The sequence below is a fragment of the Rousettus aegyptiacus genome, unplaced genomic scaffold, assembly GCF_014176215.1.
Source record: "Rousettus aegyptiacus isolate mRouAeg1 unplaced genomic scaffold, mRouAeg1.p scaffold_m13_p_4, whole genome shotgun sequence".
In the NCBI taxonomy this organism is placed as follows: Eukaryota; Metazoa; Chordata; class Mammalia; order Chiroptera; family Pteropodidae; genus Rousettus; species Rousettus aegyptiacus.
The window spans coordinates 50746258-50760706 of record NW_023416307.1 but is presented as its reverse complement, the minus strand read 5'-3'; the positions used below and the strand labels follow the sequence as shown (position 1 = coordinate 50760706).

Here is a 14449-nt window from a genome sequence, read left to right as displayed (position 1 = left end):
ACTGTAATGCAGCCTCGGAGGCAGGACAGACCCCTGAGAGCATAGATTGCACAACTGCGTCCCAGCTCCTCTCTCCCTGGCCAGTTTCTCCACCTGCAGCAGGCGGAGTCGCCACGTCTGGACGCAAAGCAAAGGCTGCAGTGACAATTCTTGCGTCACCGTACCAATAAAAGTAAATGCTAACGTTTCCCATAATTGTACCTTTTCTCAGCCAGCACTCTCCAAACATTGTGCCTGTTTTTCGCTACCTTAATAAGACCTCATCTTCCCTTAGGAGAGGGGTAAGTATCTCTGATTATTTGGCTGCATTTTTTAAAATTCATTTGCTATAGGAATTGATAAGAGGATTCGTTTTCTTTCTAATCGTCTCTATAGGAAAATATTAATATTTGATGACTTCTTGCAAAACAATTTTTTTTCCTGTGTACAAAACGTGATATTCCCCTCTTCTTACCTTTTTTCCTCCTCCAAAGTAAATGTGCTTGTACGCAAGCATTTAGTTTATACCATCCTCATAACAGCTTAAAACTAAGACATTTGCATCTACAGAAAAAACCAGGAGCAAGTATTCCAGTCCATTTAGAAATCTCTGCCACCTTCCTCCTCTCCCTTTCCTAAAATTTCTTTTTGCATAGAAAGGAACCAGTGGCCTAAAGTATCTCAAAACCTCAATAGCCTGTACTTAATTTATTTTTCCCTAAGATGAAAATATAACCTTATAAGAAGAGTGAATCAGGTGAGGACACACCAATGAAGGGGTACTAGAAAGGGACCTTTAATGGTGGAGAAGTTTGGGACTCAGAAAGACCCAAGGACATCATTCGCCATGTCAAGGAGAGTAGCAGGTATGATTTTAGCACAATGTGCTTGATTTTATTAATATACCACCCCGAAACTTTCCCCTTCCACCCCCCACACCGCCTTCCTGACTCTTAAGAACTAGGGAAACTGGGTTATAAAGATAAAAGTCTGAGGGAGACCTAAGTTTTATTGAGTGGTATTTTTTCACCCACTTCAGTCATGTGTTCACTGTGTGAAATTGGGGGATGTCTGGGCAGCAAAACAAGGAAGTAGTTATACTAAATATATATCTTCTTAATTATTCCTAATATTCCTTATAGTTCTAAAATCTTCTAAGCGCAAGACATTTTTCTCTACACCATCCTTCTCTCACTGTACATAACTTCTACAATTTCTGCTTATTTGTAGGAGTAAACTACAGGGAGGAATGTTAGATTAAGTTTTTAATTTTATGGAAGAAATTAATGCCTTTAGAGTTCGGATTCATTTTTGTACTTCGAGTATTTATAGGAGAGATAATAAAATTCCAAAATGTATAAAATCCTTCCCACCACCAGTATATAACGATTCCCTTTTATTCTGGTCTTCTCTCCAAAACTGAGCCTCATCCCAAATTTCCTTAGTTCTTTAGGGAACATACCCCAATATTTCATAAGCAAACCTAGCTATTGTGTTTCAGACTTTCAGATTTTCCCAAGGGCCAAGGGTCTCAGAGCTTTGGAGCAATCATTCTGATTCCAAAGAGGAAACAAGAAAACAAAAGGCATTCTAGATAAGGATAGATCAATCACACACAAAACAATACAAAACAGCAACCTGAGACACATACAACATTGAAGAGGGAGACAAGCCAAAAAATCAGAACTGGGGCTTGTCCAAGAACTTGATCAGCCAGCTACAAGGAAGGGCTGGAGTAACAAGGTCAACCCTGCAATTTTCTGTGGCATGAAAGGCAGCTATTCATTTAATCATATATTCATTGAGCACCAGGCATTGTAATAGGCCCCGGGGATAAAATGGTGAGCAAGATGGATGCAGTTCCTACCTTCAAACAGCTTTCAGAGCAAGAAATTTTTCTAAGCATCTCTTGTGAATGAGGCACTGTGCTGGACACTACGCATGCAGCCTTTGTTTAGAATATAGCAGTTCAGCAGTTTCACCTAAGTAAAAATATGTTACATGCAATAGTTAGCATAATTTGTACTACTTATTCGTTGTTTATCTGAAATTCAAATTTAACTGGGAGTCATATTTTTATTTGCTAAATCTGGCAACCTTAACAACATTCAACTTTTTCGATTAACACATTCTGGCTCTACATTCTCTTCAAAATACAACTCATGTATATAACTCTTACCTTTTTAAAAATTAATTTGGTATGCCCCTCTTTATTCAGCTTTATTGAGGTATAATTGACAGACAATAAGACATATTTAAAGTGTGCAGTTTATACAGGCGTACAGTGTACATACTTATGAAAACACTACCATAATCAAGATGATTAATATATACAACCCCAATATTTTTCCTGTGCTCCTTTGTAATCTTTCCCATTGCCCACTACCTGAGTAACTATTGATATGTTTTCTGTCATTATAGATTAATTTGAATTTTATAGAATTTTATAGAAATGGAATCATACACTATATCCTTTTTTATCTGAATTATTTCACTCATCATAATTGTTTCCAATGTGTATGCCTTTTATTAGTAGTATTAATTTTTGCCTTTTATTTTTATTCTTGCTTTATTGCAGTGACTGAGTAATTTCAGTCCATGTTTACTAGGAGTGGTGAAAGTGGACATTTTAGTCTCATTCCCAACCCCAGAGGGAAAGCATCCACTATTTCACCATTAAGTATGATGTTAGATTTTTTTATAGATGCCCTTTATCAGGTTGAGGAAGGGCCCTTCTATTCCTGATTTGCTGAGCGTTTTAATCATGAGTGAATGTTGAATTTTATGTAATGCTTTTTCTGCATCTATCGAGATGACCAAATGATTTTTGAAAATTTGGTGAATTACATTGACTGACTTTCAAATGTTGAACTATCCTTGCATTTCTAGTATAAAACTACTTGGTCCTGGTGTATTATCCTTGTTATATATTGTTGGATTTGGTTTGTTAATATTTTGTCAAAGATATTATTTCTCTTTTCATAAGTGATAGTAGTATGCAATTTCCTTTTCTTGTAATGTCTTTGTCTGATTTTGGTATCAACTCTCATTTTTCAAAAGAGGATTTTAGAACTCATGTTGATATAATTTGTATTATATGTAGGTATAATATATTTTAGTTAGGCATAACTATTATTATACCTAACTCCCTTAAGCTATTTGTATGTACAGTACAGTTTTTCTCTTTTCTGCTCAATTCTTCTCATTCTATCCCCTTTGCCATTGTTTTCTGCTGCAGTAGCTTTTTCTTTGCCTCCCTGCTATAGTTTTCTGTTCCTCTTTTGCCCTTTTCCTTTCTTCCAAGCTTTTCTAGCTGTTCTAGTCTTTTGCTTTTTAATCTTGGGATTTATTCATTCACTTATTCAAATGGAGTTTGAGTGCCTAGTATGTGCAAGACACTGTGCTACAGTACAGTGAAACAGCAGAAAACTTGACAGGCATTGAGGCATTACTGGTCTCCAAGTCCCTGACCATCATCAGTTTTCTGTGACTAGGGAAACTGCTCTGGGTAAGCAGGGAAACTTAACAGAGAATTCTTCCTTGACTCAGAGTTTGGACCTTATTGGGCTTTGTCTCCTCTGGGTAGGGTAGGTGTCCGGTCCACTAAGGGTTTTGGCTAATTCAGTAAAGGACTAATTTGTAGAATTTTCTAAAGCTACACAAATTTACGTAAATCACACAAGTTCCTCCTATTTAAATAAAGATTGTTTATTTTAAAAAATATATCCTCATTTTGTACTAAATAGATTCATAGTCTAGGAAGGTCTGGAGAGCCAGAATTCTAGGGTCATGGGGCCTTTAGACATTTATCCTTCTCCTATGTTTCTTCTCTCTTTGCTGCTTGGCCTCCCTGCTCTAGGATGAAGAGCCCAGGCTGGATTCTCATCTCTGTCTTTCCCTCAGTAGAGGATCTCTTTTCTTAGCCCACTTTCATTCAGTTAGAATTGCAGGGAGCTTATACAGAGTCACATTGAACATTCATCATGTCACTTGGTTAAGATGATGTCTGCCAGATTTCTCCATTGCAAAGGTACCCCCCCCTTTTTTCTATTTATAAGTAATCTGTGGGGAAATAGTTCGAGACTATGTAAAATTTCTGTTTCAAAACAAATTTCACTAATGGCTTTAGCATCCATTGATGATTCTTACCTGAATCAATTATTGCTATGGTGGCTGTAAAATAGTGATTTTCTAACTCTAACATTTTTCTACTTTTATTAGTTGACATTCTACAGTAAAAAAGAGCTTTCTCGCCCTCCATTTCTTCCTTCCTTTTTCTATTTATTGATTTATTTGCTTACTTATTTATGTATACATATAAGTTTCCATAGAAATTCAGAGACTCATTGGGTTCAAAAATTCTCTTCTGAAAGCAAAAGGGTCAACAGTGTAAGAGTTGTGTCTACCTTTGAAAAGAATGTAGATATATATACATATCATGAATTAACTCATTTCGATGCTCAAATTATTTTTGACTTGGCCAGTGGGAGACATCCCTTAGCTTTTAAAAATTCGAATATTTTCCAAAATGCTTCTAAGAATAATTTTAGTGACCATAATAAAAAGAACACAGTCATGACTATAATTGATATTTGCAGTAGCAAAAACCCTGGAAACAACCCAGATGCCTATCGAAGAACACTTCATGAATAAACTGGTGTATTCACACAATGGACTATTATACAGCAGTCAAAATCAATGAAATAGAGTGAAACACAACAATATAAATAAATCTTATCAATGTTATATTAAGGGGAACAAAGTAGGCCCTAGAGAATAAAGAATAAATATAGCTTAATACCCTTTTTATAAAGTTAAAAGGCATACATTTTAAAAATAGTACTTCTATATAGGACTATAGATAGATGCAAAGAAACTATTTTGTAAAAAGGGAAGCAGTGGAATAAACAAGATAGTCAGAAGATGGCTACTTGGGGTGAGGGAAAGCAGAGGAATAGGATTGGCAGGAGGATGGGCACATAGCTAATGTAGATTATTATCATGTTTATTAACTGACTGCTTTAAAGAAAATACCTGTAAACCCAGATTTGGATACATGAGGAAATTCTGTTTTCTAGAACTTTCACTACAATTTTAGTTCTAGAATTTCCAGATAAAGTTGACTTTCATGTAACTATATGTTAAGGTCATGACAAGGTCGTTTGGGATTATACTGTATGACAAAAAATGTTCACACATTTGTACAAGCAGAAGGTAGTGAAATCTCAATGATTTAACACTGCTCCTTTTTTTAAAAAAGTATAAACCTTTATTAGGATATGAGAAAGTTTGAACAAGAGTATTTTTATATAAACGGAGTTGGACATCATAATTTGGATTCAAAAGCTCTTTCATTTCACTTTTAACTCACACAGACAAAACACTGTCTCAGATTTGAAAATTCCTGAAAGTCATAACATTTTTAATAGAGTAACTAATTTCTCATGGAGTTAACCTAGATCCCACCCTGAGTAGTGCTGTGCTGCTCTCTCTTTTCACTTTCTCTTCCATTCTTCTCTTGACTAACTCATAGGCATCCTTAAAAACTCTTCTGACATCAGTCCTCCAGGAAAGCTTCCCCCAAAGCCCTTTCCTCCTGCTTTTCCTTCGTGATCCCAAAGCAACTGGCGCTGACTTTATGAGCTCTTCATTAAAATGCTTGAGGTCCCCAAACACCACCAAGTGTTAAACCAGTGTAGGCTAAAGTGGTGAAGTGGGGTTAACCATACTTAGTATAAGACCAGCAGTATTTCCTAGCTTAGACCTTGGACCGAGTCCAGTCCCAAAGATGAACAAGTGACAGGAGCGCATAGGGATTCCATAGACTAGCGTGGGTGGGCGTTTCATCCTGGGTGCACGCATACAAGCACGCCGCCATGGTCTGCTGTCCGCTGAGAGAGCGCGGCCTTGGATTGGATAGAATGGTGCATGCCGGGAGCGGCCGGGTCTTGAAAGTGCTTTCTGGGAGTTGTAGTTTTTGGAGCCGGAAGTAGGGGAGGCAGGCGCAGAAACCGCAGCTGAGACAGCAAGTCAATGTTGCTGCGGTCACCGGGTGTAGTGCATCGCCCAGAGCCCAGCTGCCGTGGGTACCTCCTTAGTTCCTGGCGGGTGGGGGGGCTCCGGGACCCCTGAGGGCGAAGCGGCAGGTACGGCTCTCCGGAGGGGAGGCGATGTCGCAGCCCCGGATGCGGCCGGAGCGCGCGGGAATGGAGCTTGGCGGCTGCGAGGAGCGCCTGCCGGAGGAGAGCAGGTGGGCTGGCAAGGGGCCGGGGAGTCGGGAGCCGATGGATGAGCTAGCTGAAGCACCGGGAGGCTTGGGAGGGCTTGGAGAACGTGGAGAGTCGTGCCGGGTGCAACAGAGATGAGGGCAACTGCTGTGGCGACTTGTTAGGGAAGAAATTCTGAGAGATGGGATGGGCCGGGATGTGGATAAGCAGAGGAGAGAACCGGCTTAGTGAAGGTGAGAAAAGGTAGGTAGGATATGTTAAGGGCAGGAGGAGTAGGAGTGGGTGACGGTCAGATCTAGGGCTGCTAGAGAGGAGGTGAATATTGGGAGGTTCTGTAGTGAGGTTTTATAGGCCAGAGTTTATAGATAGGAGTAGGGCAAAAGGTTAGTGCCTTGCCTGAAGCTTGGCAGTGACAGCAAGTCGGGCCAATATTAAGAAGGTTGACGTTTTAAGAATTTCTGGGAGCAAAGATTAGGCATTATGAGCGGCTTAGTAAGAAGCTTAGGCAGGGATAGGGATGAGTGTGAGGAAGAAGGTAAGAAAGAGGGCCTGTGGATGCAAGTGGGCGATTGTAATGGTAGTTGTGTCGGGGTGGGAGCTTGCTAATGAGACTAGAAATTGCCAATGCCCAATCCCTGTTAGAGAGTGGCAGCACCTCTCTGTCATTTCCTTTTCATCTCAAATTCTTCACTCTTTCCTCACAGTGCAACAAAGCAATTTTACATTTATGTGGAGCTACTGTCATCGAGTTCATATCTTCTGGAAATTAGAGGGTTTAAGATTTTAAAAACTCCTTTAACTGAACGATGACTTGGACTCTGTGGAGGTGCTTCCCCTGTTTAGGGTTTGCTTCATTTATACCTCTGGTCTTAACCTCTTAAGAATCTGCAGTAGTGACAGGATAAAGCAGTACTGTGACTTAAAGGAGTCTTGTTTGACTTTTAAAAACATTCAGATATAGTTACAGTCTCAGGAGCAGTTGGGGTCCAAAGACTGGACATAAAACAAAACAAAACAAAACACTGGATGTAGAACATTTACCTCTGAGAAAATATCAGCAAGGGAAAATTAATGAGATGTGCCTGGGTGAAGACCTAGCAGTTTTAAAGGATGACTCCTCTTTCATTTGCACACTGTACAAAACCTGGACTGACAAGACATTGGGGTTCTTGCCTGAGCTCTATGAATAATGTGTTCAGTGAAACTGAACATCTTACTTCTCTTTTAATGTTTCAGTTTCTGCTTGTGTATATTTGGTGATGTATCTTCCTACAGATGTCTCTGAAATGCTTCGTGTAAGAGGTCCCATATAAATTCTAAGCAAGTTTTAGGGTTATTTTTATTTTCCTCTATGAGTTCATGTGAGAGAGGCCGGATTGGAAATTCAAGTTCAAATCTCCTCCCTATCTAGCTGGACATCTAGCTGGGTTAGCTATTTACTTAATATAGTTAACAAACACTTCTTTTTTCTTTCTTTCTTTCTTTTTTTTTTTTTTTTCCACCACATTGCCAGGACTGTTTAAGAGCCTTACAAGTATTAACTATTCTAATCCTCATAACAACTGGGTGAGATAGGTACTCTGTTATTACCATTTAGCAGACGAAGAAACTGAAACCAGATAAATAACTTGCCAAGGTCATACAGTGAATCCTTGCTGGAACTGCAATTCAAAGCTAGGCAATCTGGCTCCAGAGTCTGCGCTTTTAATACCTGTACTATGCTGCCTCTCACTTTGCTAACATATAGTGAGAAAGAAATGGATAAGATAGTGAATCTTGTATCATTCTTTACCTGTCATTCAGGCCAGTAGGATAGCTCTTTTGCAGGTATCTTTTTCTGTCTCACACTCTTTCCATGCTTACCTCTTAACCAAGAAACTCTAGTCAAAACTTAATTTCGGTTGTGGATTATTCCCACAAAGTCACTCATACTATTGCAATAGCCTATTTGTTGGTTAACTCAGAATGTATTGTTTAATGAGGCTTCATGGCACTGATAGACTCAGGTCCAGATAGACAACTGGTAAATACATTTCTTTGCCTGAGGGTTGAGGCATCATGGCTGGGTCACTGCAAATCTAACCTTCTTATGGCCATTAAAACACCCAATTCCATCTATGGCCATGCTACCCTGAACAAGCCCAATCCCATCTGATCCCGGAAGCTAAGTAGGGTTGGGCCTCATTAGTGCTTGAATGGGAGACCACCAGGAAGACCAGGTGCTATAGGTGTAAAATATTGATAAATAAGGGATTGTAAGCTGACACGGTCCTTGCAATTTGTGAGGTCAACCAATGATTTGCCTTGCCTAAAACCAAAAAAAACAAACAAAAACCACCCAATACAGAAAAAAATCTTTTTGATAAAATGGCATAATTTTTTATATGTGGATGCAACTGTTCAATATATTTTCCGAAAACAGTTGTAGTGAGATGTGTCAGATAGACCTGTATTTGAATCTTAGTTCTACTGCTTAATTTGGCTTATCCTGTCTGAGTAGGAAGAATAATGCCTTCCTGAGTGGTAAATTTTGAAGATTCAATAAGGTAATGTGCATAAAGTTCTTCACAGTGTCCGGTGTATACTAAGTGCAAAAAATGATTACTTCTGTTCCCTTCCCCAGTTTTCTTGAAACTATGCTCTTGTGGTTGCTATTTGCAATGGTATAGCCTGTTCTTTCTTCTTCTCTGGCTCCTCTATCTGAGTTCAGCCCACTGAGGACTGGAGTGTTAGCCTCGTTTTTAACTTACCCTAAATTGCCTGGGGCGATGCAGTCTACTGCTGAGCTAGGAACCCAGCTACAGGTATAGTTTTCCTGGCTCAGGATCTAGAGTCAGAATTCAAGTATTAAGATACTATTTCTTGTCTTTAAACTGAGCTCATTACATTGAGCTTTTACAAAACCTTTTCCTCTTCTATTCTCTATCTCAATTAATAGAATTGCCACCCAGTCAATCAAGCCAGAAGCCTCACAGAATAAAATTCGGTACTTCCCTATTCTTCATTTCCCATCTCTAAGCAGTCACTAGGTCCTAATTCTGTTCCTGATTTTTCTCTTGAAGCTTTATATTTTTTTTCTCCATTTCCAAATATTTTAACTTGTACTACTGAAAAATCCAGAGAGTAGTATTGTTTCAGGAACGGCCAAATGAAGGTGCACGCTTAAGTGAAAATTTGTCCTTGTCTATAGGCTCTTTATTCCAGTGTGTTGGCTTCTTTCTTAGGCAGACTTCTCTACAGGATATAACCCTTAGCAACTTCAAGTTTAGTAATTCCACCCCCCTAAATAAATAAATAAATAGATAGATAGATCGATCGATCGATCGATCGATAGATAGATAAATAAAGCAATCCCAATAGGTACAGCAAAAGCAAAATTCTGGGCTGACTCTTTTTGAAGTGATTTACATTCTTGTTCCAGGGTATGGAATATGCTGCTCAGTCAGGCCAAAGTTATGTGCCTAACTCTGGTGGACCCTGGGGTAGGGTGATGCTTTCTTAAAAGTTCATGGACCAGAGTAAGTGGCAGAGTTGTGGTTCTCCAAGGAAAATTGGAGTTCTTTTACCAAAAGAAGGGAGCGTGATTTTAGGGCAGATATAAATAAAATATATGTCATTGTAGATTACCTCAGTAGTATTGTAACTAATCTCCCAGTCTGAATTTAGTCAGCCTGCACACTACTTACCAGCTTAATTTTTCAGAAGCAAAGTTACTTTAGTATTTTGCTCAAAAAATTTCAGAGGTTTCTCATTAAAAATAGAAAGTAGTCAAAACTTCTTCCCTGGTTTCAATTTGTACTTTTGTCCCTATAAAATTCCCAGTTACAAAACATGGCATTCACTTACTCTCACTTCTCGTTCCTCATCATTTTTATTCTTGCTCGTCTACATTCTCTGTAATACACTCCTCTTCTGCCTGGGGAGCTCTTAGTCATCCTTTAAATAATGTTCCTTTGGAAGGAATCCCTGACCTGCACTGCCATTTTTTATCTCTCTTGTTATAGCACTTCTTACTTCATAACATTTTTATATGTAAGTGCCCATTTTCCTCATTGCATTCTAAATACCTTGAGAGATAAGGACTCTTTCTGTTTAACCATCGTAAACCCAGTGCCTAGAACAGTGCCTGACATATTATTGATGTTCAGAGAATATTTGTTCAGGGAATGAAAACGATAACAATTTGGTCATGCCTCTTTTTTTTTTTTTTTGGTATTATTTTCAAGTATTCAGTACATTGGTTAGACATTTATATAGTTTATGAAACGATACTCCTAATTGCTTCTTCTCTCCTATGGTTTTTCACCTACCCAGTATGTTAACGGTAACTGAATTCCATGCCTCTTTTACTTGGGCAGGTACCAGTGGTACTGTTGCCATTGAAAGAGCCTCTTTTTTCCTACTGATTATTCCTTTTTTACATTTATCTTTATTTTCTGTTTTCTTCCCTTTTTCCCCCTTTTTCCTTTGACTATGCTAGCTAGGAGTTGGCAGTTTATATTAGCACTAATAGCAAAGCAGGATGATCACATGATTTTTCAGCCATCCACACTGCTAACCCAATTATTAGCCTCACAGAAACATACTCTCAAAGCCTTTTGGGAAAAATGCATTGTCAGAACCCAGGATAGGGGGAGGTTTATCAGCTGACAGCAGGGACCCTAAGCTAAAGTTTTTCTCAGTATCTACCCTCCCCACAGCTGTTTCTGCTTTTTATAGGTGCTTTATCACTTCTTTCACTAAATGGAATTTTTTTCTTGTTTTTGGTTTTGATTTATAATCTTCATAAGCTTCACCAGCCTACCTGGCTGGTTATAGAATAGCCTGTCCAACATGATACCCACTAGCCACATGTGGTAATTTAAGGTTAAATTAATAAATTATAATATAAGTTAAAATTTCAGTTTTTTGGTCACATTACCCAAATTTCAAGTGCTTAATGGCCACAATGGATAATGGCTGCCATATTGGACAAATAAAGATCATTTCCAGCATCACAGAAAGTTTAATTGAACAATGCTTTCATAGATGTAAATCTGGAACAATGCTTTCATAGATGTAAATCTGGAAATTTTTTAGGAAACAATCATGCTTACATGTTTTTAGTTCCTCTGGATCAGGATCTCTTGAAGTTTAACCCACACTTGATTGGGAGGACAGAAAGTTGTTAAAGTCATAAATTGTAGTGACTAAATAGGGACTTGGCAAACTATCTCTCAAAGTTTCTGGAGCCATGGCTTCTGCGGATGAAACCCACAGGAACCCTGCCTGCTATGGTAGGACTGAAGAGATGATTGATTTTTGACTAGAATATAGTCAGCAGAATCCCATTGTTTCTAAAGGGTTCTAAGACAGTTTCACCATGAGCTCCTCTCTCATTTGGATACTTTTGAGAAGAAAGCAGTAAGAGTCATAATGATAGCATAATGATTCTGCTCCCTACTGCTTCAACACCATGATTTTATTTTTGCCTCCTCAAGAGTCCTTTGAAGGTTTAAAATTTTCTAAGTGTTTTTTTTTTTCTCCCTTATTTTTAATTGTTCTACTTTTGGTTTTGCTCACTCTTTGTTGCTTTCTAGTCAGAGAGTATGTCTGTACTACTTTTACTTTTGAGGATTTATTGACTTTTGTGTGTGTGCCTTAATACAAGGTGAATTTTTTTGAATGTTCTGTGTGCTTTAAAAAATGTGTTCTTCAGGATGTAGCTTTCTAAATGTAATAGAACAACCTTATTAATTATATATTATCTGGCTCCTATCACTTTTTTACTTTCGGTTTTCATGATCTGAATGTTAATCTCCCATTATTATTGTTTCCTTTCCATTTTTTGTTTTCTGCAATTTTTGTTTTGTGTGTGTTTTGTTTTATATATTTTCAGGCCATGTTATTACATATGTAAAAATTAATGAGAGCTATGTCTTCATTATGCCCCCTTTGTCTTTTTTAGTGAGTCTTGCTTTGAATACAATTTTGATATTAAAATCATAGTTTCCTCCTTCCTTTTTGTTTGATTGGCTGTTTTGTTTTAAATAGTTGAATTTATTCTATTGACATTTATTTTTATCTCATACCCATTTGGTCTTAAATCTATCATCTTTTAAAAATGGTTTTTATAATGTTCTCTATTTCTTTTCCTCAGCAGTTTTTAAGATAGTTTAGTTTTAGTTCGAATGATGGCTACCTTTTTCTTTAAAATAGTGTCCTTAAAACTGAGATGACTGAAGTACTGTCTTACCTCCTGTGCATTTGCTATTAATGTGGTGGTATGTGCCTCCTTTAATTTGCTTGTAAAACACTCTGCTATCCAGACAACTATAGGGTAATGAGATGGACTTTCTTATATGACTCATGAAACAACCTTATTGTGTTACAGTAAAACTTACATGTTTCTTCCATTCTGCCACGTAATCAGACTAGAGTCTGTTATATACAAGATAGGTTCAATATAGAGAAAGTCTTTTCTAGCTTGTCTGTTTCAGTGAGAGCACTATGAACATAAACAGAGCCTTAGGATCTTTGCCCACAAAGAAGAGATTTGACCCTATTTAAATGCAGTTGAGATAGTCTTTGGATGTCATCAGTCTTAATTTATCACAGACTGTCCAATCCCAGATAGTTTTTGGCAGAATTTTCTCTAAAGCAGAATGGGTAAGGATGCTTTATACTAGATACCCCTTCTGATTTAGTTGGATTTATTAGATTTATTCAATGAAAGTCAAAGGAAAAGGACAGAGAAAAGGGAAGGAATATTTCTATAGATTTTTCTATTCTCTGAAGCAGTTGTTGTTATCTCCATTTTACAAATGAGAGAACTGAGGCTTAAAGAGTTTAAATGGCTTCCCCAAGGATGCACTAGTTTGTGGATAGCTTTAGGTTGGCCTGACTGAGGCTTGTTCTCTTTCCATGAATGACATTTTCTCTCTGTTCATTAGAAATACATAAAAAATAGAAAAGAAACGGTCCCTGTCTTTAAGAAAACAAACTGTAGACCGTTAAATAACAGTGTATTTTTTTTTTTTTTTTTTTTTTAAGGATTGAGAATTCCGAGCGGGCAAGTTGGTATTTATTTAGATTGGGACCACATGATAAGAGAATTTTTGAACTCCATACTAAGGAATTTGTGCACCATTTGTGATTACTTTTTTAACGTAAGGGGTTTTACTTTTATTTTTGTTAAATCTACTTGTTGAAATTCAATAAATCTGATATCATTCACATTTGGTGTGATTGGTGAGACATTTGTTGATGGCTATGAAGTTGCATAGCATGCCTACAAGTACTGCTTATTCCCTCCTAGACATTAAGATTCTGCTCTCAGCCATTAAGGGACGGGACTGGCTAGTGGTTAGGTTCTCCCAGGTGCCCCAGAGCCCAGAGATGTATAATAGAATCAATTACGCTTTTTCTATAAGCATATCACTTATTTAAAAAGCATCATGAATATTTAACTACATACTCTATAAGTTAAATACTGTATAATGAAAAACAGAAAATGAGGACCCAGATGAAAATAAAATTAAGCATAATTTAAGTGCGGTAGTCTCTTGCTACCTCAGGGTTACCAATGATTATTTTACTTAATTATGGTTTGGTTTTTTTTTTTTTTTTTTTTTCTACTTTAAGAAAGAACCCATTACTTATTTCCAGGAAGTGCTTTCTGGTAGTAAAAGTCCCAGGTGCTTGCCTGACCACAATCTTTCAGCAAAAGAGTGTCCTCGATACTGGAGTATTTAAAAAATCCTTCATGGTACTTTCCAGCTTGTTTACTAACTTTGTGTAGATTATTGATCTTTCGTTAATTTAATTGCTAGCCTCCAGAAGAGCCTAAACAGTTCTCTACATTCCTCTCATATAACCCCAAAAAACCACTATTAATATATCATTATTTCTCAGTATTTTTATATTGAGATCATAAATATAATTTACATTTTGATTTTTGTATGTTAACATACTATCATTGGCTTTGGAAACATCTTAATAAAAAATTTTAAAAGTTTCATGATATTCTATCATATGGATATCACATACCTTTCCTCACATTTCAGGGATCAAATCATTACCTGACTTGGGACAAACTGACCTTCAGCTCTAATCTCAGGTAGATACCACAGTCCATTCCAGATGAATGGCATACTGTAAAGGGGATATGCCAGTAAGTTGAAACTCTCCTTTTACCACTAAAAAGAGCATTGAGGATTGAAGATAGGCCAATAGGTTTCTTGGATTAAGTCATACTTTACAAC

The 14449-nt window shown here is 37.5% G+C and overlaps 1 protein-coding gene across 10 annotated transcripts in view; it reads left to right on the top strand.

The window, feature by feature from the left end:
• The first annotated feature begins 154 nt into the window (after window positions 1–154).
• Window positions 155–14449, top strand: part of RUBCN (rubicon autophagy regulator) — a 55754-nt gene continuing 41459 nt past the window's right edge. For 4 of the 10 annotated variants that reach the window (XM_036219041.1, XM_036219039.1, XM_036219036.1 and 1 more), the window contains exon 1: window positions 14286–14304. Coding sequence is in view for 1 of the 10 variants with exons in the window: in XM_016135220.2 (XP_015990706.2) it covers window positions 6150–6229 (80 nt within the window). In the remaining 9 variants the exon portion in view is untranslated. Of the gene's footprint in view, window positions 282–710; window positions 846–5953; window positions 6230–14284; window positions 14305–14449 lie in introns of those variants that run through there. The other 6 variants (XM_036219040.1, XM_016135231.2, XM_016135225.2 and 3 more) reach the window with 5 other exon arrangements.